At 39.4% G+C, this 26,912-nt stretch overlaps 3 protein-coding genes across 3 annotated transcripts; all 3 read right to left on the minus strand.

Annotated features, from left to right (window-relative positions):
* Nucleotides 1-113: 113 nt before the first annotated feature.
* Nucleotides 114-6,560, minus strand: LOC104453362 (DNA replication licensing factor MCM4). The gene is made up of 18 exons (XM_010067896.3): nucleotides 6,436-6,560; nucleotides 5,641-6,351; nucleotides 4,941-5,069; nucleotides 4,787-4,868; nucleotides 4,132-4,264; nucleotides 3,983-4,054; nucleotides 3,763-3,882; nucleotides 3,564-3,677; nucleotides 3,246-3,458; nucleotides 3,055-3,153; nucleotides 2,605-2,765; nucleotides 1,635-1,731; nucleotides 1,387-1,548; nucleotides 1,213-1,293; nucleotides 1,049-1,127; nucleotides 825-961; nucleotides 646-699; nucleotides 114-520 (listed from the first exon to the last, which is right to left on the minus strand). The coding sequence occupies exons 1-18, from the start codon at nucleotides 6,449-6,451 to the stop codon at nucleotides 446-448; spliced, it is 2,535 nt and encodes an 844-aa protein (XP_010066198.2). The 5' UTR covers nucleotides 6,452-6,560; the 3' UTR covers nucleotides 114-445.
* A 2,254-nt stretch (nucleotides 6,561-8,814) lies between these two features.
* Nucleotides 8,815-15,023, minus strand: LOC104453363 (coatomer subunit alpha-1). Its single transcript, XM_010067897.3, has 3 exons — nucleotides 14,501-15,023; nucleotides 12,664-13,158; nucleotides 8,815-12,165 (listed from the first exon to the last, which is right to left on the minus strand). Exons 1-3 carry the CDS (start codon nucleotides 14,706-14,708, stop codon nucleotides 9,212-9,214), a joined length of 3,657 nt encoding a protein of 1,218 aa, XP_010066199.2. The 5' UTR covers nucleotides 14,709-15,023; the 3' UTR covers nucleotides 8,815-9,211.
* A 6,592-nt stretch (nucleotides 15,024-21,615) lies between these two features.
* LOC108960903 (uncharacterized protein At4g02000-like) lies at nucleotides 21,616-22,698 on the minus strand. The gene has a single exon (XM_018877226.2). It carries the CDS (start codon nucleotides 22,696-22,698, stop codon nucleotides 21,616-21,618), a length of 1,083 nt encoding a protein of 360 aa, XP_018732771.2.
* Nucleotides 22,699-26,912: the final 4,214 nt, after the last annotated feature.

Raw genomic sequence — 26,912 nt, forward strand, 5'->3', positions numbered from 1 at the left:
TATAACTATTACCACAAATTTGATAAAACTGACTAGAACTACTATCACAAATTTGATATTCGGTTGTTTCAACAATGACTATTAGCTGCATCTTTTTCTTGCTTGTGCTCAAGTTAATGAAGTCTTTGTTTTCCGTGGAACAGGAAAACTGAAAGTTTCAGTGATAAAAAACCATCTTACATGCACCACTAGCTTAATTAGTAAAGTTACATAACATTTACCAGAAACACATTAGAGCAGACTGAAATACAGAGATTACACAAAGAATGCGTTTTATCAAACTTAACCCTATGTAACGTACTAAGCATTTACACTCCAGAAACCGAAGTTAATAATTATCTGAGAGGAGTAAAGGATTTTTCTTTACTTAGTGACTAGCAACTCTAGATGCAAAAGCATCAACAGACTTCCACTGGTGAAAATAAATGCACTCCACGCCACTCCATCATACTCTTTTGACAGTATCGCCAAGGATAGCCACGAATCCCTCAGTGGTGAGAGTTGCAACTGCATTCCTCAGCTGGATGTGTAAAGGTCACATGTCAGTTTATATTTGAAATGACAGTCATTTGCCATAAGGATAAAAAAAAAATGAGAAAAGGACAAAAAAGTGGCACTAGCTCATGGACAAAGTACGATGCTTACATCGCTAAGGTGAACTTCACCAAGAGAATTCTGCTTCTTGAGCTCATCCAGCAACTGCAGCAAATTTTAGCATATAACACATGTGAGCCATGACATGCAGTGCATCTGGCCTTCCATAATATTAACTAGCATGAGTTGTAAGATAATCTGTTCCCCAGAACATGCATAGGAAGACCTACCTCCATCAACCGCATAGAAGGTCCACCAATTTGCATTTTTTCCATTATTACATTACGAGCAGCAGCTGCAAGGTTATCTCTTCTCATCCTTTCACTAGCCGAAACTCCAGTAGTGATAAGATCCATGTCAATGGTGCCTACAAAATTTTAATTTAAGTTTAGATCTAGCCCACACCCACACACACTGTATACAACAGTGAAAAATCACATGGCTAAAGAAATACCTGTTGAATGATCAGTTGCTGACTGCTGCATTGCAACTTCCAGAAGTCGAAATGCTTCCATCACATCTCGCTTTTCAACCTATGTAATCAGGGTCATGATGGTTAAAGCATTGAATTTACACCCTAGAAACATGGTCAAATCACAGCTTGTGGTCTTCACTAACCCATTCTGAGAACCGTATCCGAGCTAGTGCTTCACTAAGGCGAATCAAACTCTCAATTTGCCTAGGTGTCGCTGTTATAACCTGTCCAAGCAATTGTATCCTGGCACATTTTAACATCGATATGCCAAAACCCATAAGAGGGAAAAGAATGTGAGAGAAACTTGAAATGTGCACCTTCTTACTACTGCCAGGGAAGTTTCCTCTCCTCCTCATCTCGACGTAACCCCGTGTCAGCTCTTCAGCAGCTTCATCAGATAACTGCGGTTGAATGTGTTTTCTAGCATAGCTCACATAGGCAGTTAAAGTGGAGAGGTCCAAAACGTCCTGCTGCACGCTCTGCAAGTCGCAAGGATCAAATAAACTGATGTTCAGAGATGTTCCTGATGACTACAAATAAAGATGAGTACTAATTCCAACTGCACCTCAATATCCTCAAAATGCAGAGCAACAATATGCTTGGCCAGGCGTCTGTCCATTTGCTCATCAGGCTTGTCAAGAATTAAGTATATCAGATCAAACCTGTTGATTAGGAACCAAGTTATGATCGTAGTCAGATTAATCACTGTACTGACTATGGTGCATTGGGTTAATCATTTTTTTTTGGTAGAAGGTAAAATATATATTGACTTTAAACCAATAAATTATACAGCTGTACAGCAAGGGAACCCAGCACCAAAACTTACACTCAAGGTGACAAAGTAGTCAAACGAGTGGAAGGGTGTCGAGACAAGGAGGGAAGAGCAGAAAAGGAGAAGGAAAACAACCAGCAAAAAGCAAACAGCCAAACAGTGGCCACAACCAAATGGAGAGGGGGGTATCCAGCAAACAACACAGAACTACCCCAAGCAAAACAAGACAAAGCAAGGACAGGAATAACAGAAATCCAAGCATTGGGTTAAACGTTGATGACCCAGAAAAAGAAGAAATGTGTAGAAGATGTAGCACGACTTATCAAACCACAAAAAGGTCTTTGCCAGCAAAATTATACAACACGAAACTAGGGTCTGCATATTACAGTTGGAAATCACGTATTTCTCTCATGACTGTGTAAGGATATGCTTATTGGCATGTACACATAACATAATATTTGGACAAAATCATCATAACATGTCAACATAATGCTTAACATATGTTCATTTTGTATGGGCTTGGGTCTCAAATCAGGTCCATAAACAAAATCCAGGTTTATTGAGTTTTATGAAAGAACAAGACCAGCAAGTAGAAGCATTCAAACCTAAGGCAGAATGTGCAAACAATACTCTGCATATTAACATCAATCGACACATGTTGGCCGTTTCGGCAATCAGGTCCATAATCACTCAACTTTTTGAGGTAAAATCACCAGTGGGTATGTGTACACAGAGATAAATATAGAAGAGTAGAACAGTTAACCTGGATAGCAAGGTAGGTGGTAAGTGTATATTGTCAATAACGGATAAACGTGGATTATAGCGCGAGCCACTCGGATTTGCACAAGCTAACACCGACGTCCTGGCATTAAGTGATGCAATGATTCCTGCTTTAGCTATTGAAACGGTCTGTTGTTCCATCACCTGGAAGGGCAAAGTTAAAGTTTGAAAATAAGTCATAAAAAAGTCCAGTAACTCAATTAATGTACTATCTCAATAAGTACCGCTAACTTTTAGTCATCTGGTGCTTAGTGGAAAGGAAAAAATTTGGTGCTTAGGGTTGTTATTTCCTCGCTTACTAAACAATCACTTTCCACATTTTGGGAATATGACTTAAGAAAATTGTGACACCAAGATTTAAAATGAAAATTTAGATAGAGCCGTACGATCCTCTCCTCTGTTGTCTACATAATTAGGAACGAACTTCACAAACCTCATGTAGCATACTCCTTGCACTTTCAGACATTTTATCGAATTCATCTATGCAACAAATGCCTTTGTCACTCAAAACCAGGGCTCCACTTTCAAGGACCTGCAAGATCCTTTCGCATGTTAGAATCTACTCCACTTTACATTTTTCAAATAAAGAAACTCGCCAAAAAAGAGAAAAGAAAGGTATAATACAGTTTCCCCAGTTTCAGGATCCTTGGTAACATAAGCAGTTAAGCCAACAGCAGAGCTCCCTCTTCCACTGGTATAAATACCACGTGGAGAAAGCTTATGTATGTATTGAAGGAGCTGTGATTTGCTGGTCCCTGGATCACCAACAAGAAGTATATTGATGTCCCCACGGAATGTAGCACCGGACGCTAACTTCAATGCATTCCCACCAAAAAGCTACAAGAATGGAAATCAATATAACATCAGTCATTTAACGAAAGAGGGCTTCATTTTTCTCAATATTTTACTGGTCAACAACAAGAGGACTAAATATGGCATTACCTGGCAGAGCAGACCCTTCTTGACATCCTCGAGCTCCCAAATATTCGGTGCCAAGGACTTGGTTAGTCTATCATATATGTCCGATTTTTTAGATAGATCCTTTAATTTCTGCACCTAAATAATCAGGTATGGAAGTCATACAAATAGCAGTAAAGGCAAACACTCGTCATCCAATGGAACAAAAGAAAAACCAATATACCATCTGTTCATCAAATGTGACATCTTCACTTCCATTATAACTGTTTTCAACTTCCATTGGGTCATCTGCTTGCATTCTTGAATTATTGGTCTTCTTTATATGGAGACAATCGATATAAGTCTGCATTAGATGATGAGATCACATTATTAGACTGTGCATTCACTTAAAGGGACTGATGGGGTAGCCTCAGGGACAGTAGTGGACAGAGTAAGGAATCCACCTTGAACAACGATTTGACAGTTCTCTGTGTTGGTGCAACTCTAACACTCATTGCCCTGTAAATTCCAGTAATCTGTCGAAATAAAAAATGTCAATTGACCACAAAAGAGTGAGACCTCCATGTTTTTCCAGGCACAGTGTCATATATACCTCAACTCTATCACCAGGCTTTCCTGCATCCACCAACTTATCATGCATTAGCAAACTAACTGTATGTGGTGTTCCTCCTTCGGGGATTTCATCCGGCGTCTCCTGAAGCCTCACAATCTGCTTATCTGCAAAACTGGTTTATTGCAAGATATTCATCAGCTATAGTCACAATAGACTCCAAAAGATAATTATTGATAAAAATCACCAGCCAAATATTTAAAAAACAGCACTGCCTTTTTAATGCAACTGATAAAAAATATTTGTCTACAGGATTTTCCATTTAAACAATACCCGTATTTTAATTCTCTCCTCATTTTCAAGTTTGTAACACTTGACAAGAATCGTCAGGGGCTATACTAATCTATCCCCACACTGGACTTTTCAATAACAGTTCTACCGCTAAGACAAGGTCCGAGATGACCATCTTGGAATCGTTGAAGATTAACAAGTTTGATTATGAGGAGAACTTAGAAAAAAAGAGAGAATTTTATTGTCAGAATCATTGAAGGAAGCCACTACCCTAGCAAGTGATGGTGCAAAAAGAGGATGCAGTTGACACTTACTAGCAGCAGAAGAAATGATTGAACGTTACTCAACAATGGCTAAACAAAACTCTGACCATGGTTTGGAAAACAAAATCAGAGGGGTAAACTACCTGCAACGATTGTGAACTAAAGTCATGGAATTCTTGGTAGCACATTCCTCCTTCATGCACCTCTTAGGTTCACTGATTCTTCCTGAGAACAATGAACCGTTAAAAAGCAAAAACCCAAAAAAATTCATTCTTCTCAATGGGCTAATTAGCTTACCTCTTTCAACACGAACAGGATCAGAATAATATCCACAGATAAGGCATTTAAAGACAGCTTCCCTTATCTCAGGGATCACTGAACTGCATCGGATTATCATTCCTTTCAGGGACACCATCTTCTCAATATCTAGTCAACACAAGAGACATCATCAGTTACAGACACCTCAAGCTCAACTACTTCGTTGAGAGTAACGACTAGAAACCATGAAATAAAGGTGATCATCTTCCCATACAAATACCAATTTCACATTAAACTGAAAAAAGTAGCAGATGCATACACAACGAACCGATCATACATGCTTAATGAACTACTCGCAATTTACAAAACATGCCTCTGAGTCACTGTGGCAAACTCCACCCTAAGCAACTGGAACTGGCCATATCCTTTCCCACTGCCAAGTCTCAAGTCCTTTACTAGTTTGATTTCCAACAAAAAGTTAAAGCTGAGAGTTTTAATCTCCACAGGAAGTTACACTGATAGTTCAAACAATCTTCAATATTTGACCCATCTTCAGCTTAAATTACAGATTTGTGAAAAAACTTAAAGGCAAACATGAACCTTAATTGGTCACACGGACTTGCCCCTATCCACTGACAAATATTTCCCAGAACCACCAATACTCAAGACAGTATTTCATTGATACAACAACATTCTTCAATCATTCGAGGACATTTTACCAGAAAAGGAAGGTACCCACCTGATGGATTAAGATTTCTCATACAAGTGGACGTCCTGAGATTAAAAATCCTTGCTTGTATGTGCTTTTCGAACAGCGGGTTTCTCGTGCTCGCCATGTCCATCAAAACAATCTCAAAAATTGCCAGTACCTCTAGCGGATACCTCACCATCTTATTATACAAATCCTGATCATAACTAAAAATATCCTGAGCATCGATATCGATCCACTCCCTCTCGACTTCAAAAACCCTATCCAATTCCCTCATGTACTTCCCTTCCTCAATGGAATCCGCCTGCGTCGGGCCCTCCATGAAATTCCTCAGGAACCTCACGATCGCCGCGTTCACGTCCTGCACGCTGATGTTGGTGCCCCAGACGTACATCTGCTCGGCCGCGTCGTACCCATCCCCACACTCCGAGGACGGCGGGGCGTCGTCCGTCGAGGAGGGCGTGGAGGCCGCGAAGGGCCTCCCGCCGGCGCCGCCACCGCCGGGCGTCCGCCGACGCGTCCGGGAAGGGGTCGGGTGTTCGCCTCCGACGACGCGGCGGCGAGGCGGGGACCGGTGCGCCGGCGGGGTGGCGGCGAAGCTGGATGGGGTGGAGGCTCCGCCGCGCTGCTGCTGCTGCCGTTGCCGGCGGCGGCCCCCGGCGGCCCGGGCCGCGGCGTTGTCGGGGGAGGACAGGGTGTTGCCGATGGGGCTGGAGAAGGAGTCATCCGGGGAGGAAGGACCTGAAAACGAAGGAAATCGAATAGCGTGATCGAATCGTCCCTTTCTATATACATATCTTTACCGAAACTTAGCAGAGAGAGTACCGTTGTCGGACGCCATTGGAGGAGCTCGTTAGAGAGAGAGAGAGAGAGAGAGAGAGAGAATCAGGTCGAGGCTGCGGAGGTTGAGCGGAGACGATGAAGCAGAGAGAGAGAGAGAGAGAGAGAGGGGGCGGTGGGGAGGGTGTTTTGGGGAGAGCGCGATCGATCTTTTTGGCGGGAAAGATGAGGAGGATTGGCGCCAGATCCCCCTTGGGAAGGAGGGGGGAGGGGATATTTCCGGGCTCGACGGTTTTTGGGATGAACGAGGCCCAATGGCTGAAGCCCAAGTATATTTCCCACGACCCAATAGAGATTTTTTTTTTCTAAAATTATTTCAAAGTAAAGATAATAACACGAATGATGCATAAACTTTAACTTAATATATAATATAGTCTCTAATTTTTTAATTTTTTTAATGTGGTCGGTCTATAAAATTTAATTCAATATGTAATGTGATTCATGAATCTTTAATTTATTTAATATGATCATTGCACCTTTTGTATATGTTCAAATTAATCATCGAATTATATAAATATATTTAATGTTGTCCATAAACTTAAATTAATGGAATAATAACATTAAACATTTTCATATAATTCAATGATTAATTTGAACATATATCAGAAGTTTAGGGATCACATTGAATTAATTAAAAATTTAATAATCATATTACACGTTGAATTAAAGTTTAAAAACCTCATCAAATGAATTAAAAGTTCAAAGACCACATTGCATATTGGGTTAAAATCCAGAGATTATTTGTGTCGTTTTCTCTTTTAAAGGAAGATGAAAGAGATGATGATGCCTACGGCAAAATAAAGGGAATCCTTTCACGGATGGTATTGGAATGGAAGTAAGCCTTTTTTGGTTTTTTTTTCCTTGTTCCGTTCACCTATTTGTTGTCTTGGATCTGATCACGGACCGAGGAATTCATGGGCCGATTCAGGCCCGGCCCGTTTCACAACAGCTCGTATGCAATCTCCAGCGAACTTGGACAGGCCCAGTTGGAGCCCAAGCCAGGCCCGCCCAATTCATACAGATTTGTCACTTTCTGTGACTGGTGGAGCTGGACAATACTTAAGGTCGGGAATCGACGGTGCGGTGGGGACTGCGCAGCGCACGGGCTGCCGATCTATTATTCTCATGAGGACTCTTGATTGTTTGGTTTCTAACATCCTAAATGAGTATAAAAGAAATATCCCCAAAGACGAAAGTTATTGAATAGTCAGACATTTTTATTTGTCATTTACAAAAATATATCTCATTTTCATGACATGGCCACCCGAATCGTACGAGTAAAGAACGCACAATCGCTTGAGCAATGTAGTTTTGTGATATACTATGGCGTTGTGAAAGAAGATTTACGCAATCACCATGCGGAGCTTTCCATCAAATGTCCGACGCTTATAAAAACCCCATCTAAGTACTGTCATTATTTCTGACTTCACATAGCCCTTCTTAACACTTCCATAAATCTCGGTAGCAAATTACACCCATATAAACCTTTCATCGTCTCCATATCCCGAGTAATATTAGAAAACTACAGAAATTTCGAGATGTCACACCTATCTTTAATTGGTGTCTACATCGAGGTGATCATGAAGACTTCTTTCAAAACAGATCGCTGCAACATCAAGTCGGTTGAGTGAACCTCTAAGTAGACATAAACTCGGTATGATGATCCAGCACACAAAGATGTGATACTAAGACCAACCCAGCTTGAATCAACCTATTGCTTCTCTCTAAAATCCAGCAAAAAAGGAATCGTGTCTAAAATTTTTATTTGTTGAAATCAAGCGACAATCAGTTAGGCAAGGCTGACATTTTCTTACCTGGATAACGCGACAGAAGAACACACAAAAATGGATTTCTTCTGGGGGGTGTTTTTAATCATGCTAATTCCTGCTGCAATAGGGATCTAAGGCCTCGCAAGTGTCAGCCAAATTCAGTTCCACGTTTGTATATTTACTTTTTGAAATAACGAAAGGCCAGAACACAGATTCACCTTTCAATATATCGTGGGAGGTCCAGAGACACTTATGAAACTTGCAGAAAACCTCATAGCATCATTTGCTACTTTATAAGTAACAAAAAAGGAAACATTTGGTACATTATACTAGACAGTATGTTATATACCAAATCTACAAAACATCAACACGCACAACACAATATGCGTTGTCTTGTTCATTCATTTATTCCCAATAAAGCCAGATGCTGCCGAATCAAAGCAACAATGTGGTTTAGAAGAGATGTCATGTGGCGTTAATCTCGCAAAACCTTCGGAGGAGAATTGCCTGGTGAAGAATGGACTACACAGGACAACAACAGAACAGCACTTCAAAAGAACCTAAAAATGGCATAAATAAGATACTGGGTGCAGAAAAAGAAGAAACATAGATCCACTGAACTCTTCAAATGCTGCTCCCAGTCAATATAAACCCCAATCCATCATAAAATTTTAGTAAATCTGCAAAGTGCATCTGCAGTGTATGAAAGTTGGCCAGCCTAGTACCGTCATCAAAATCTAACAAGGGGCTTGACACATTGGTATCTATAAACATCTATGAATTACAAAATTCTGAATTCAATTATTACACCGAAAATCTCAATAGCTAAGTAAAGGAGAATCCAATGACGATGAATAAAAAAAGAAAACACAACCAGCTATTTGCTCTGACAATATTTCTTACCTCTTAGCTGCTGCTTATGTAAACAAAGCCAACAGCTGCAACTCTGACGCATGAAAAGGTCGGAAAATTCTTTGGTTCAGCAGGAAAGATCACCGCACCTGAGATGGGGAGCACAGTAATCCTGAAGCATCTGCTCCAACCACAGCAAGATCACACACAGTACAAAGCTGGCCCTCCTGGCTTGGCACAAAACGAGAGCTGCAGTATGGACAAGAGACATCCTTCTGCCCTCGGTATATAGGCACATATGTTGCTCCACAGACCACAAATGGGTTTCTGAAATCATAGTTTAGCTCAGAAGCATCTATCATGTTCCTCTCAGCAGCCTGCAGAACTTGCCTTGCCATCTTTGCTTGGTTTTCAACAGTGGGATTGGTTTCTAGAAGCCGCCGAGCAAAGTTAGCTGCAGTAGCAAGGTTCTTTGCCTTGTAGCAAACAGTCATCGCATTCAGTAAGGCGAGCCGCAAGTGAGGCATTTGAAGATTGCAGTGAGTGAAGTAGGCTGCAAGTTCCTGCTGGCGCACTGGATCGTCCCTAATTTCTCTCCTCTTAAGCTCCATTTGCAGACCCAAGACATATTCTTTGACAATGACAATCAGCTCTTTGACTTCATCAACTTCCCTTCTTGATTCAACCACAATAAGCGGAATTGTGTGGAGAATACTCAGGAAAAGACGAAGAGCCTCAGTAAATTTCCCGGCTGTGGTGGCACGATAACCAGCCCTGAGCTTCTCTTCCATTTGAGAGAAATTGTAGACAAGGGCTGGTGGACCCCGGACATTTGGGCTAGCAGACTCATTCCAACCACGCTCGACAGCCAGAGATACCACTGGAGCAGAGGAGAATGCACGTAGATAGGTGTGGCTGCCGGTGTGGAGATCAAGGAACATTGATCTCAAAGGAATGAAATTCCGAATTCCAAGCTGCCTATTCAACAACCTCATTGCAGTGTCAAAATTACCGGCAGCAGCATGTTCAGCAGCAAGAGATGATCTCTGTGTCCATATTTGACTTACTGGCATGCCAGGAGTTGGGGCCACAAAAACTGCAGAGTGAGCATTGACAGAAGCCCTTGGAGTTTCTGCCTCGGGAGGGAGCTCCAAATCTTCAAGATCCCAACCACCCTCCTCCTCATTTTCTTCACCAACTTCACCATCCTCCATAATAGCTGTCACATCACCATTCGCTAAACCATTCACATCAACCATATCCAATTCATCTCCCCAATCACCTTCAACCTCCTCTTCTTCTTCATCTGCAGTACCTCTGCCAACATTATCCAACCCACCTTCAAATATGCCTTTCATGACTCTCAAAAGAGGCCAATCACCACCACACATGACAGGCATTGGGGGCATCAGAAGGGAAGGTTGCTTCCCCTCTGGCAAAGATGGAACAGAATCTCCCAACTCGGCTGCCAATCTTTCAGCTACATCCTGCAGCCCATGAGTAGTAGCAGTAATATAAGCAAGAGGCAAGTGCCCGGCATTCTCTAATATCTTAATACGTTCTCGAACATCACCTAAATACAAAGCATTATGGAATTGCCCCATTACATCATTCTTCACTTCAGCAATTTTCAACATTTTGGTCAATTTGTCCATATTTCCAGTTATGAGATAAAGAAAAGAGAGCCTCTCAAAGTTCTTTGTCCTCTGATAAGCATACTCAACAATTCCCGCATTCCCTTGGCGAAGGGCCTCAACTCCTAGTCTATACCAATGGTCCCTCTCATCAATTTCCTTAGCTGATGCAACTGCAATTTGAATATTGCCACTTTCTAGAGCCAAATTGAACCGTGTCCTCTCATCCTTAACAAAATGAAGAGCCACTTCAGGAAACCCCTTTTGCTGCAGATATGCAATCATAGCCTGTCCACAAAGCTGAGAATTCCTTATCATGCTCATAACATGATCATATCTCTTCCTCAGAAGGGACAACTTGAACACATACTCTGTTGCATCGATAACTATAGCTCTATTCTTTCCGTCACGATCCAAACAAAATATGGAATTCCCTGAAACCTTTGTGATGTAGATAGGGACATCAAGCGTTCTAATTATTCCACTATCGCCATTAGGGAGGCAATACTTAATGTGGTTCAGTGTAGTGTAGATGAATACTCCATTGTCATCCCAGGCTCCGCTCTTCACACGAATGGTCTCATGGAGAGTGCATTGGTGGACAAGCTTCTTGCTAGCAATAACAATTGCGTGTTTGCTGAGCAAGGCAACACTTTCCATGTCATTTGACCACACTACGTACTTGATAAAAGGGGTCTGCAGATCACCAATAACCAACCTCTGCTGGAGATCAAAAATGTAAACTCTGTCTTCTGCCCTACACAGTAAGTTGCCAGTTCCTGCATAAAAGATTGCATCCGCAGGAAATGGAAGCCCGCTCTTCTTAACAATCTCGTTCTTCAGATTCTTGACCAATACTTGATTGCTACTTTTGTCAAGCACTGCAAATCTATTTCGGGCCACGAAAACAGCAGATCCTCCAGTACCTCTCTTTGCCTCTTGACCACTATCACCCCTACCAGCACTGTCTTTTGGGATGACATACAGTTCATAAGATCCTCCATCCACATCAGAGCAAATAAGAACAGCATTTTCTGTAGGACTATAAGAGAGTGTCTTTGGACTTTGGTTGAGGCTGGTAGATCCAGGGCGTCGAATAGGAATAACCTGTGTGTCCCGTTGACTAGAAAACTCATAACAGCGCAAGAAACGTTCTTTGGTGTAAAAAATAATATCACCACTCACAGCAAAGGCGGGTCGCTCTCTCTCCAACTTAAACACTATCATGCCACTGTCATGACCGGCTGCCAAAAGATTCATTTCAGGATGAGCAGACAGTATCCAGAAACGGTCATGCTCACGTCGAAATGTTTGAATTCCAGTTCGCTTTGTTGCATCCCAAATGCGGATACTTTTGTCTTCCGAGTTAGATACAATTATGTCTTGTTTTGCATGGAACATAACACAAGACACGTTGTTCATGTGCCCTCTAAGGGTGTCCACTTCCCAAGCCTTGGTATCTGAAGGCAAACATATCCATCACTTCAGCAGTGAATCGATTGAATGCAGCAAATCATAAATTAAGAAACTTCAAGATGCTTCTAACAAATTTGTAAGCGATGAGAAGTGATTGCATGGTCACAAATTACAAGTGTCCTGAATTCTCTTGGGCTCTTATTTTAACTCTTAAAGCATGAAATCAGAGTTTATTAATATCGTACACTTCAAATCTCTAAAATGTATACATATTAACATTCAAAGTCACCTCTAATCAAATCTTTACATAACTATTCTTTTTTTTTGTGGGGGGAGGGGTCGGAAAGCCAAAGGGGAACCAAACCAAGCACGTCTTTCATACCACTTCAGTCTTAGTGCATATGCGTTGAGAAAAAAATGTCACTGCAGTGACAATTTACTGCATTTAAACCTACACTATAATCAACCTCCATCCTGCCAATTATTATGATTCATTGCAAGGAATGACTTTATAAAGAAACCAATGTCTTTGGAAAAAGTACCATTCATGCGCCATAACTTTACTTGGCGATCATCCGCTCCAGAGACTATCAAGGGAAGGTTGGGATGAAATGAAGCCCAGTTGACTCCTCGGTCATGGCCTTCCAAGACATACTTGACAACAACATCCACACCACCAAATAAGTCTGTATTCATCTGACCCAGCCGGAGTAAGTCATCACCAGGTGACGCTGTCTTGTTTTTTAAGGCACTGATATCCCATACGCGAACAGTCTGATCAAGGGAAGCTGAGACGACAAGGTCCTCTTTTGGGTGGAATGAAGCACACATGACATAATGATTGTGACCTGTCAAGACAGATATGCAAGTACGAGACTGCCAGTTCCATATGCGGATAGTTTGATCATCACTGGCACTGACTATCCATGGATGCTCATGATGGAACTGCACAGTACGGATATAATCAAGGTGTCCTAGAAGGGTAAAGAGACACCTGCATGTCTTGTAGTTCCAAACTTTAATCTTGTAATCGTCTCCTGCAATGGCAATAAATTTACATTACACTCATAATATTACGTTCACACCATAGTAATTATCAAAAGGAAAAAAAAGGTAGTATATACTCCATAGCATATTTTCAAAAGACTCCAGTCCAGTGTAGTTAAAGATGAAAAGCACATCTAAGGCCCTAGGACTCTAGGATACCTCAAGCACAAAAAGAAACTTCTTTTTTTTTTCTTTTTAAAATCAACATATGGTGACTTAAATGGAAGAGAATTACTAAACTATAGAGAATTACTGGGGCACAAGCCCAATAGTACTGTGGACTAGAGTAGTGAGAAACTATAGAAGCAGTCTGCTCTAAAATACCAAAACATGCTTTCACCCAAAATATACATTTTCAACCCACCACCAGGGCTGAAAAAGTAAATGGACAAGAGGGTACTTTTGACAGACAAAATATTTTTGGGTTTCTGAAACCAGTTGAAGTGGCCAAGTGAGGAGTTTAACATTTTGCCCTGATTGCTTCAGTGTAAAAGGCGTGTGCCTTGCTGAATGCAATTTGCCCTAACAAGTAGCGAGATGTCATCATGTCATTCCCATCCCACTCTGGTTCTAGGCCACAGCATCTATCGCTTAGGACTGCACCAATTGAGTCTTCATTAAAATGGGAATCTACTTCACAATTCACTGATGAAGAATAAGTCACATCCAGTAGCCAATCTAAGATCACAGACCAACTAAACTGAGTGCTACAGTAAAAAAGTCACATAAAATTTAAAGAGATCCACAATCAGATAACAAAGATCTCAATCAAATGACAAATCAACTTTGGACCAAGAGACTTCCAAGACCATGGATCGCTCTAGAAAATGGGAAACAAAAACATGCACAAAGAAGAACACAAAACACTTGTCTGAAATTTACTAATTCATGGCACTTGGTTGGGACTCCACATGATTAGTCAAAATGCTGAATGCACTTCACAAAGATTTACATTCTGATTATAGGGCTTGTTAATCAATGGTCCTCAGGATCATATAGATATACTGCTTTCTGCAAAAGTAATTATGTAAGACATTGCGAGATAACCATATCGCACATCATACAAAAGATTCAGAACATCGACCGTTATTTTGAAATGTAAAAAACCCATGAAGGGAATATCAGATCCGAATGGAATATCGTTAAAGTTCCATCTTTTAAAGTCAATTCGATAGCAAAGCGATAATCAACAAATCCCATCTAGAGTCCCGATTACTTTCAACTCGGCCTGCAGGAAGATCACCTCTCGGATCAACACGGAACTGGGGAAACGCGTTTCAATCCTCCATGAGCAGGAGATTCGCATCACGTAAAAGGGAACGAAATCGATACCTCCGGACACGAAGAGCGGCTGCGACTTGTGAAAATGCACCCCGCGGACGGGGCCGTCGTGCTCGTCGAACCGATCGATCAGCGTGCCCATGCGGTAGTCCCATAGCTGGATCACGCCGCTGTGGAGCGACGCGAGGATCCACGGCCGCTTGCTGTGGAAGCTGAGCCCCTTCACTCGGTTGCTCTTCGTCTCGAACTTCGTCAACATCCTCGCCGGAAAAAATCACTGGGAGATCTCGACTGCCGCAGAGCACGCGGAAGCGCAGACAAACCAGATCGAATCGGAGGCGACCTGAATCGACAGCGAGCCACCTCGCGATTTCCCCTCACGGTCCGACGACGACGCAAGCGGCGGGAATCGAATCGATCGGGGGCGGCGCGCGATCTCGGAGAGGGGAGGGATCACGCGGAGGCTGGCGAGGGGAATCCGAAGAGATCTGAACCCCACGGGGGCATTTGGATCGGAGGAACGCGATTCGCACAGTGTAACGTGCAGGCGAAGAAGATCGGGCCTGACCGTAAAAACGCTTCCGTCATTATATATCGACCTTTCGGTGGTTCGTTAATTTCGACCCAACAAAAAAAAAAAGAAAGAAAAAGAAACCTTCGGTTTGTTAAAAAGAGTAAACTAAAATTCAAAAAAAAATTCAGAGCATATGTTTTAGTTTAAAATGTTAATTAAATTGTATTCAATTTCATGTAAATTTGGAAAAATTTCAAATAAGGCCTGAATTACCCTAAATTTCTCTAATAAGGACCTAAGACAAGGCTTGAATTGTTTTCTTTTCTTAAGTTAACTCTTGAAATATGTCTTATTTCAAATAAGAGTTTGAAGTGACCATATTAGTCACAAAGAAACATCTAACCTTCAAAAGTATTTTTATCCTTTAATTTTTCTTAATTTTTTTAATTTTTTATTTTAAAAAATTAAATAAGAAAAAAGGCTAAAAATAATATTAGCAAGAGAGGGCTGGTAAGCCTGCTTGTGGCTACTACCCTGCCAGCCCTCTGCCTGGGTTTTTTCCTTTTTTTTTTTTAGATTGTCTTTTTATGGAAAAAAAGAAAAAAAAAAAAAAGATAAATGCAAGAAGACAGAAATGCTCTTAATCAACTAGTGAGGATAAGTCTTTTTTTTTTTTTTTTTAAATTGACATGACAACTTCAAGACTTTATTTGAAACAATATTCATTTTAAACTCTTATTTAAAAAATAAAAACATCTAAGACCCCAATTATCACATCAAACCCTTATTTAAAAAATTAAGGGTATTTCAAGCCCTTATTTGGAATTTTCCCTTTAAATTTTCCTCTTTTGAACAAAATAAAGGTGGCATTTGTACTTAATTGAGATTTGATTACATAACTTAGGAAACTTTTGTCAGTAATTAACTACGTAATTGTTATAAAAAAGACAATCATCCGATCAATTATAAATTTATTATACAAATGTGATTCAGTCGTAAAATTTTCAAATTTGCTAATTTAATCCTAGATCTTTACGAACTTCCAATGTAATTTTTTGCTCAATTTTTGCTGAAAATATTTCTATGTTGGCTGTTACGTCAGTGATCTTTGATAGTAATTGGTTTAAAGGAATATATATGAATTTTCCACAAATTTTTAGGGCTAATTTGGCACAAGTGAAAAGTTTAAGATTGAATCGGTATTTATATTATAAGTTTTAAAATTTCCAAAATTGGTAATTAGCAACTTTAAAACTCCTTGAAGCTATTTCTATTGTTGAACAAAATGAGCAATGTTGAAGTAAGCACAAATTCTAGTTTGAAATAAAATGATTGGAGAGTGTAGATAAATAAAAAATATTCAAAAAACCAATCAAATTTTGCAACTTAGTCCCATATGTCCCTTTTAGAGACAACTAGCCATAATAGTTTTAAAGAGAGGAGGAAACAGGTGAGAGAATTGCCCTAGGGTGGGAGACTGTTGTCATCCATATTCCCTTTCTATCGAGAATACAAAGATAAAAGGGAATTTGGAAACCTCACGGTGGGGAATGTAGACTCTACGTCGGAATGTGCTTGCATACCTCGGCTATCGTCAGGTAGGATGGTATAGTAGCCATCTGTGCTTAGGGTAAGTGAGGATGGGTGAAATGCCCACTACAGGGTTAACACGCCTTACGGCACTAGTTACAACCACGAGCTAACCTAGTACCTCGGTTGTAATCATCATAGATTTAAAGAGATCGTCTTTTAAAAAACTAGCCATCATAGATTTATAGAGAGACTAATTGATTAGCGATATGGAGAAGAAATAACATTTCCTATTTGTATTTTAAGCATGTCTTTCATATTCAAAATTATTATTGTAAATTATCTAGATATATAATATTATTTTTCTAGGGATATAAAAAAACGGTGGATTTGTATAAAAAGTATAGAATCGACATATCTTGTCTTTGAGAAGACTAAAATAACCCTTAAATTAATTTTAAAATTGGTAAGTACAATTCTAAAAGTTAACAAATAACCAGGTTACAAGGTATTTATTTATTACAATTTGAAGAATAAAGCATATGAAATTTTGCTTTATAAGCAACACTCATGTTTAATTCAAATTTTATTTTAGGTTTATGAATTATGAAAATAATGTCATAGCAGTTTTTTTTTTTTTTTGGTCAGAAACAAGAAACTATATTGAACCACCGGCCGCGGTGGCTCCACTAGTTAAGACTCTACTGATCCTTAACGAAGAGGTGAAGGGTTCAAAACCTAGAGAAGGCGCTAGGTGTATTAAGTGTGATTCAGGGATGGTGGGTCCTCCTGCTTAAGTGTCACCCAGGGTTTTTACAAAGACGGCTGTCGGGCGTAAGCCTGTTCCTCCCGATACCAAAAAAAAAAAAAAAAAAAAAAAAGAAACTATATTGAAGTAGTGAAACCATTACAACCGGCAGCTATAGCATCCGCGCAAATTAGATCTATCAAATGAAAAGGGGGAAAAACAGCCCAACATTGGACAGAGGAAAAACGATCATGGGCCTTTGCAGCCCAATCAGCAGCAACATTGGCCTCCCTTCTGCAGTGCCCTAGCGAGAGATTAGGGAAATTGGAGAGCAAGGAGGCGGCTTCAAGGAAGAGAGACCGAGCTTCCCATGGCGGCTTGCGGTGACGTTGGAGGATCTCAACCACTAGGAGGCTATCAGATTCAAGGACAATCGAAGCATCTGATAAGCCATGGCTTTGTAGATGGTGAAGAGAGAAAGACACTGCTTGGATCTCGGCTTGAAGGGCAAAAGATGCAGCAAAATGTTTTGAAAATCCATCGGTAAGTCTTTCGTGATGATCTCTGCATACACACGCCATTGTGCCTTCTCGCGAGCCAAGCTGATACGACCCATCTACATTAATCTTCAAGGTACCTGGATCTGAAGGCTTCCAAAGTGTTCCCCTGCTCAGTAACAAGCAGCCCTTATGCGTTAGCGACAAAGCCATCAGACGAGATACATGAGAATCAGCTAGTGCAGCCTCAGCCACCCGAGACGGCTGAAGGCGTTCTTGTCGGAAGATGAAACCATTCCGGGCACACCAGATCTGCCAAAGAACTGAGGCCAAAGTCTCCAAACCAGGTAAGAAAGATCCAGATTTGACTAGTTAGACTATCCATTCATCTATTCTGTGAAGTTGCATAGGAGAAATCTGAATGTTGAAGCTAGGGTGCGCCCAGACCTTTTTAGTCCACGGACATAACAAAAATAAATGGTCAAGGGTTTCAGGGATTGCTTGATCACAAAATAGACAGCACGGGTTAGTAATAATATGTCGCTGAAACAAATTAGCCCTTGTAGCAAGAGCATTCTGACAAAGTGACCATAGGAAGGCTCGAATTTTTGGGGGGGAATGCATTTTCCAAATTCTGTTACTTACTGGCTGTTGTGTTGCTGTTGTTGTGAATGAATGATAGGCAGATTTGACAGTGAAATGACCATCTTTAGTGGCAGTCCAAATAATCTGATCACTGGTAGATAATGGTCGCAGAGGATAGTGGTGATCCGGTCTATAACCTAATTGTCAAAAAAATCAGTAGTAGCGTGTGGCATTCCGTGTATTGGTGGATTGATCAATAAGATCAGCCACCAAAATAGGTTCTTCACGGGTTGAAGGGCCAGTTAAAATTCCAATAGGGAGCCAAGGATCACCACATATCCTGATTGATTTACCATCACCTACAGACCAACGTATGTTGGGTAGGATGGCATCCCGACCAATAAGTAGACTTTGCTAGCCCCAAGATGGGCGAGAGCCTCTGTCAACATATATAAAAGACTTGGAATGAAAATATAAACCTTTAAAAACTTTGCTCCAAAGAGATGAAGGCGATTAAGTAAACACCAAGCACGCTTGGCCAAAGATAGCTCTATTAAAGTGTATAAGATCTCTAAATCCTAAACCTCCATCCGCTTTACTTGTTTTCAGAACATCCCACCTTCTCCAATGAATTCCTGCTTTGTTTCGATCATTCGCCACCAAAATCGGGCTATACTTCTTTCAATAGATCCGCAAATAGACACAGCAACTTGAAAGTAGACATTGCATAATGAGGAATAGCCTGGATAACAGTTTTGAGTAGGATTTCTTTCCCACCCTTTGAGATTAGACTTGCTTTCCAACTCTCCAACTTAGAATGAACTCGGCTTAATATCCACGAAAACATATCTTTTTTCGAACGTCCCCAATCTGACTGTATCCCTAAGTACTTCCCACATTTGTTTAGAATAGGAACCCGAGCTCCGAAGCCAAATTCTGATGCAAACTAATTGGGCAATCTTTTCCAAAATAGATACCGATTTATTCCAATTGATTTCCTGCCCTGTTGCTAGACAATACTGTTGTAATATATTCGATAGGTTCTGGCATTTAGTAACAGTACCATCAAGAAAGAAGATGGCATCATCCGCAAAAAACAAATGAGTTAAGGAAGGGCACCACCTATTAAGTTTAATCCCTTTAAGATGTTCAAAGCCGACAGCTTTCTTAATAAGTGTAGAAAGGAGATTAGCCAACAAAATAAATAGATAAGGGGAGAGAGGATCACCCTGTCGAAGACCTCGAGAAGGGTAGAAATAACTAAGATGTTCTCCATTAAGTTTAACACGGGATGATTGGGTGGAAATACATTGCATAGTCCATTTCACCCACGTAGGATGAAAACCCAGTTTTAAGAGATAATCTTGGAGAAAATCCCATTCAACCTTATCATACGCTTTCCTCATGTCCACTTTCAGAACAGCTTGATAAGTAGACCTTCCTTTCTTGATTCGAAGCTGGTGTAGAACTTCTTGAACCAGTAAAACGTTATCCTGAATTTGTCTGCCCCCCACAAAAGCCGACTGTTCCTCTGAGATAAGGTCTGGTAGGATGGGTTTTAAACGATTCGCAATAATTTTAGATATGACTTTATAAGCATAATTGCACAAACTAATAGGACGATACTAATCAAGGCTTTCCGGGTGAGGAACTTTAGGAATCAGAGCTATCAGAGTTCTGTTTAAGTAAGAGGGCATAACACCAGTAGTAAAAAACTCATGAACAACTTCAAAAAGGTCAGATTTAATAATATCCCAATGTGTCTGATAAAATAAACCACTAAGGCCATCAAGGCCTGGAGCTTTGGCTGCTCCTAATTGAAAAGTGGCCTGCTGCTGTACCTTTTCCAGGGTAACAGAAGCTATTAAACGAGTATTCATGTCCGGATTTACCAAAGGATCGCACTGAGCTAGGATAGGAGCATAATGACGACATCCTACTAAGGTATATAAAGTAGAGAAGAAAGCTGTTACCATCTCTTTCATTCGGGTAGGGTCCTACTCCCAAAAATTGTCATCATTCTTAAGCATAGTAATACGATTGCGCTGGCGGCGCTGAACAGTTGTTGCATGAAAAAAACTGGTGTTCTTGTCTCCCCATTTTAGCTAATTTAGTCTGGAACGGATAGCCCAATATTGCTCTTCACGACTCCACACCCTCTGCAGTTCTTCTTTCAAAACTTTTACCTCGCCCGATCATATAAGACATTTTGTTGATTTGTAAGGTGCCGCATTTGAGCCGCAACTCATCGCCCCCGATTCTCGTTATGTGAAAATTTAGAACGGCTCCATTTTGTTAAAGCATAAGAAACTGCTTGAATTTTCCTATTGAAAGAAGGTGTCTTGTTGCGGACAGAGTTCCAGGAAGTAGTAATAATATCCCTACACTCCACATCCTGATTTCAATAGGATTCATACTTAAAATAGTGCTATCTAGAACCTCTCACTGGTGAAGTGTTAAGTATCAGAGGGCTATGATCTGAACCAACAGCGGGTAAGGCATAAACCTCAGCTCGAGGAAAACATAGTCGCCATTCTAGTGAGCACAGTGCTCGATCTAGACACTCCTTGATTAACTCATCCCCTTGACGGTTGTTTGTCCACGTAAACGCACAACCCTTAGCTTCAATTGACATTAACGAACAATCATTAAGAACAAATTGAAAGGAAGCCAACCTAGTAAAATCTATTGGTCTACCTCCATACTTTTCCCAGTGAAAAAGGATCTCATTAAAATCACCAATGCAGGCCCAAGGAAGAGTATTTGTAATGCTGATGTTGATGAGATCCTGCCAAACATCAAGTCTCAGACGAGCAACAATAGGGGCATGAAGACACGTGAGGCGCCAGGTAATGTTTCCTGCTACATCTTTGTACACATCATGTCAAAATAATCCGGTGTTGAACGCTCAAAAGAAAGAGAAACCGAATCATTCCATAGGACTGCTAGACCTCCTGCCAAACCTACCGGATTGTAAACACGTATATGTGAAAAGCGCAACCTAAACTACATCTGACGAAGAACAACTTCACAATTCTTAGTTTCCATCAAAAATAAAAGATCAGGTTTTTCCTTAAGTACCAGGGCTTTTAGTGCTTGAACTGTCAGGGTATTGCCCAAACCCTGACAGTTCCAACTGATAAGTTTCATTTGTGATTAGGGGGCTATTGAGGGCCAGCCACCCATGCTCAACTTCCATCGCTAGGAGCTTGCGCAACTGGAGTATCCAATAATAAAGATTCATCCAGATCTTCAGGTGCGACGCTGTGTATATCATATGAGTTATACCTCTTCAGCTCTTAACAGGGCCAACTTTTGATATATGGCGAGAACTTTTCAACCTCTTGTCCTGATGAACATAATTTATATTAAGCTGAACCCCCTTCTGCTTTGCTAATGCAGGAATCAAGGCAGTATGAGAACTTCCATCCAGTTTTGATGCAGGAGGAATATCAGTTACCAAAGGCTGCAAGGAGGGAGAGGCTCCAGATGAAGGAATAGGCGGCAGCAGAGGAAGGGATGGAGCAATTGTAGGGGGAGTTTCAGGTACCACTTCTTCCACTGTATCCTCCACTTCTTTCGTTTCATAATAGAGTTTCCGGTACGGGCTATGTTCCTTGAGCTCAGCGCGCAACCATTGTCCATACGGCAACTTGTCCTCCCTAGTTAATACATCAACATTAACAGATTTCGTTGGACATGAGGTAGTATAATGCCCCAGCTTCCCGCATAGATAACAATAATGGGCAAGACGTTCATATCTAAAGTCTAGCCAAAGAGTCTTATCATTGATTCTAATCAAACGACCTGTCTGCAGAGGATGCCGAAAGTCGATTTCAACTCGGGCACGCCCTGATCTCATGGTAAATGTGTCTTGACCATCAGCCCTGACTTCCAAAACTTTCCCAACTGTCATAACTGCTTTTCTAATAATCTGTTCGGTACACAATTCCAGGGGCAGGCCAAACACTTGCACCCAAAATGTGCAAGTTGAAAAATCATAGCAATGCAGCGGTGTGTTGGGAATCCAAGGCTTAAAGACGACCAAATGACCAGAAAAAACCCAGGGTCCCCCCTCTGAAATCCGCTGTTTATCAGTAAGTAATTTAAATTTCGCTACATAGAGACCATCCTCTCTCTGAGAGATATCCACCTGTTCTGTACGCCACACATTTTTCATAATACTTTGAAAAGCCTGAAAATTGATAGGAGAATTAGCAAATACCTTGCCAATCAGAGTTAAATGGCACTCATTCAATTTCGCAGGAGTAGGCTCATCGTTCCAGACCTCCAAGTCATGAGGGGAGCACAATCGTCCCAAGCTCTTACACAAAGCAGCCAGACGAGGCGAATGTTCTTCATCAACATGTGCCATATCTACTAGAGATAGAGTGATGGCAAAACCAAACAATCGAAGAGAAAATCATCAAGTAGGAAGGCGTGGGTATGCGATAAAACTTGATAGAACAGCCGATGAACCCAAAGGAGGATCAGAATCACACATGCAAGTAGTCTGATGAGTGTCCAGAGAGAGAGAAGCATTGTGAAGACAGAGAGGAACGGTGGAGGAGAAGAGGCGAAAAAGTAAAGAAGAGGCGAAGAAGTAGAGCATATCAAAGTTGAAAGTGGAAATATTTCGAAATACTGACATGCACCGAGAAAAACAGCTGATAGAATAGAAAATCCATTGAGAAAGCCCAGGTAAAACGAAGAGATTAGGGTTTAAGATACCATAAAACCGAAAAAGAAGCTCTGCATGCGCAAGAGAAGAAACTATCCCTGATGGATAGAGAGAAAAGAGTCCAGGGTCTTGGCTTGATGAATGTCATAGTAGTTGACATGTCCAAATTTTGGGGATAGTATCATAGCAATTGAGAAGTCCCAATTTGATAGATTTTGTAGGGTTATTGTTAAATTTGCCTCTGAAGTAACAAAAAACAAACGAGTTCCCCATTATATATATGACATACGTGTTCAAAATTAATTTGTCCATCAAATTTTTTCTGCATATCAATAATTCAACGTTAAGTACATAAATTATGCATTACCTTGATAGTAGATTTAAAAAATTAATACCACGAAAAATCCTAAATTAGTACAATTATGATAAATTTACCCCCAAATAATTTTTTTAACCACAAAAAATCTTAAATTAGCATACTTGTAACAAATTTACTCTCTATTAGTTTCTGTTAAATTTTATTATAAATTACTAAGTTAGATGACATGTGACAGTTGACTAGTGCACTGGTTTAGGATTTTACTCTTCATTTGTTAAAGTTGTACCGATTTTTGATTTTTTATGGTATTAATCCAATTTTACAAATGATATATTTATCACAAATATACCAATTTGAGATTTTTTTGTGACCAAAAAATTAGTCTTAGGTAATTTTTTTTTACCGGCGTGTTAGTTTGGATTTTTTTTTGTCAATTGGGATAAATTTATCATAAGTGTACCAATTTGAGGTTTTTTGTGCTCAATTGGGCCAAATTTGTCACAGGTATACGAATTTAGGGTTTTTTTTTGTGATACTAACCCTTAATAATAAAAGCATAATGTATAAGGAAATGCTAAGACTTAGTTTATTTCGTTGAAAATGAAAATTTGGAAGATATCTTCTTAAAAATGATTGCTTGTGTCTCTTACAAATATGAATAAACAGAAAATATTTACATCGTATGTAAATGTTAGGCATAAATGTTGTCGATAACGCAAGTATTTTCAATTGACTAATTATTTCAAGTGGCATATGCAATCATTTTTAGAAAAATATTTTTCAAATCACTTATTTTTCTCAAAATGAATGGAATCTAAGTCTTGTAAAAGTGCAGCATTTATTAATGCCTTGAAAATTTGTACTAACATTGTGCATACAATGGTAGACGCAAAAGTTGCTTAACTTCCAATTAAATATAAGAGTACTACGAAACCGATAAATTATTGTATATTTTGATTACTGAAAAAGAAAATACTGCATTGATATGAAAGTTCAAATTCATTTATTACACACACACATACACACACATTTATATTTATACACACATGGTACAAAATAAGCTTCATGTTTGATCATTGTATAAGCCAAAAAAGTGGATATCATACGTCGTATGTTGAGCTTTTCAATAATTCTTCATAAATTAAACTTAGTTCGTGACACAAAAAAAAAAAAAGTCTATACAAGGTGAGAAAAATGAGTAACATCTTAAATCATTTTGGAGGCAACTTGTAAGATATAAGAAAACAATCCTGACCGCATCAAACAAAATTAATACATGATCTTATTCAAATGCATTAGGACAGGATCTCTATGAGTGCTTCCACAAGAAAGGTAATAATATCCAAATAAATTTCCTGAAAAGAGCTAATAATGCTAAGGAGGGAGTTAATTGTGATTTGCAAAATGCAATGTGCAAAGTAAATGGAGGATTTTAAAATATTATTGAAAAATATTCTACACCTAATGCAAGCCTAAAATCTTAAGCGATGGTTGTACTTCTTTCTTCTTCTTCTTTTTTTTTTTTTTTTATGAATTAAAAGTGAGTCTATTCTAAATGATAAAAGATGCACATTTGATCTATATGGAATCCTAGAAATATGTATTTTAAATTTTTAATTGATTAAAGTGCTTTCTAAATGATTAAGCATGCAATACATGACTTTTATTTCTTTTTCTTTAAATGCCGTGAAAATTTGGAATTAATTAATAGTAACAAGATAAATTATGACCTAAATGATCCTAAGGGCCCGTTGGTAACGTGTCAAATAGTGTTTGTTTTTATCCTTTTGTTCTTCGAAATAAAAAAGAACATATATCTATTTGGTAATGTTTTTGTTTTTGGGAACAAATTTATTCCTGGAAATAGATTTGAACAAAATGAAGAAATAAAAGAAAGTTGCTCATTTGTTTTTGGAAACAATTCTAGAATCAAGCATTTCTTTTTCTTTTTTTTTTTCTTTTCTTTTTTCTTTTCTTCTTCTTCCACTAGCCGGTCACTGGCCTCGGCTAGACGAGGGCTGACCACCTTGTCGGGGGCCGGTGAGGCTCCTTAGAGGTTGGCGAGGTTGTTGGCTAGAGGAAGGAGAAGAAGAAAAAAAAAATAAAAATAGAGAGAAAAATGTAATAAAATTATTTAAAAAGTTAAAAGAAATTCTAAGTTACAAAAAAAATTGATGGTCATACCAAATGCAATTTAATATAGTTATCAAACTTTTTCGAATGCTTAGAAACTCGTCATGAAAACAAAAACATAAAAAAAAAAAATCATTTTTAAGTAAAAATTATTTCCGAAAATAAAATGGTTACTAAATGCATCCTAAATGCGCATCAAAACACTTATTTGTTGAAAGGGCTTTAATTTTCTACATTATTTTTTTTTTTGTTATATAAAATCATATTCTACTTAAAACATTAAAGCTTAGATCACTTACCTCAAACAAAATGTCATGCGAAAACAAAGAGGACAACATCGAGGCTCACTTAGGTGAGAAATGACACCTGGACCCTTGAAGTGCCAAAAGTTAGCATAAATGGATACTTAAGTGTCAAAAGTTATGAAAGTGACACTTAAGTGCCAAAATTGAAGCAAAATTGATAATTTAAGTGCCATTGGTGTGAAAATCTGGCCAAAACGTTGACATGGCAATTTTCCAACGAGCTGCATGCAAAACGGCGTTGTTTAAAACTAGATTGGCATAAATACAACATGTTTAATATCTTTTGGTAATTTCTCATGTTTAATATCTTTTGGTAATTTCTCTAGCAAATTTGCGACCTTGCTAAAGTTGGAGCAATGGCAATATTTCAGTTGATGAATTTGAAAAAATAAGAACAAAAAAAAAAAAAAGAAGAGAGAGAGGCAAGCCGCTAATTAGGGGAACTGGGTCAACCTGTGGTTGAGGACAATGCTGTAAGGTGCGTCAACCCAGCTGTGAGCATTTTGTTAGGAAAATCCTTTATGATGTTTTGAAGATAACAAAATAAATCAAAGGCTGTTAACATGTTTAATGGTTGAGTAATAGACTATGCAGATGATAGAACGAATAAAGGATATTGTCAAAGTCTAAAGACGGCAAGAAAACTGAACGTAACACATGTCCAAAGTATATCATGAAGATTTCCAGACTTCTGTGTCAAAGTCTGAAGACTACCAGACTTTAGTGTCAAAGTCTGTTCTACATCAGAAGTCTGCCTACTCTGACAAATTTTAGACTGAACTTGAATGAAGAATCAAAATACAAACTCTATGTTGAAGCTGAACTTATTCGATGTGTTCAGACCTTAAAGCTAAATTTGTTCAGAAACAGATTATGCTCAGACTTAGATTGTAAAGTCTATTGCACTCAGACTATACATCCAGATTTGACAGAACGTAACACAAGCCCTAAATGTATAACGGCTAGTGATCTGGTTTGGATTATACATCAAGATTTATTTGATTGGCTCAATCTAACGGCTAGTGATCTGGTTTGGATTATATATCAAGATTGATTTGATTGACTCAATCTAATTGATTAACAATTTGATCTTGAAGACAAGAACTTTCTATACGAAGAAGCTTTACTTATGGAAACCAAGATTCTGTTTG

This window comes from Eucalyptus grandis, chromosome 7, assembly GCF_016545825.1.
Source record: "Eucalyptus grandis isolate ANBG69807.140 chromosome 7, ASM1654582v1, whole genome shotgun sequence".
Classification (NCBI taxonomy): domain Eukaryota; kingdom Viridiplantae; phylum Streptophyta; class Magnoliopsida; order Myrtales; family Myrtaceae; genus Eucalyptus; species Eucalyptus grandis.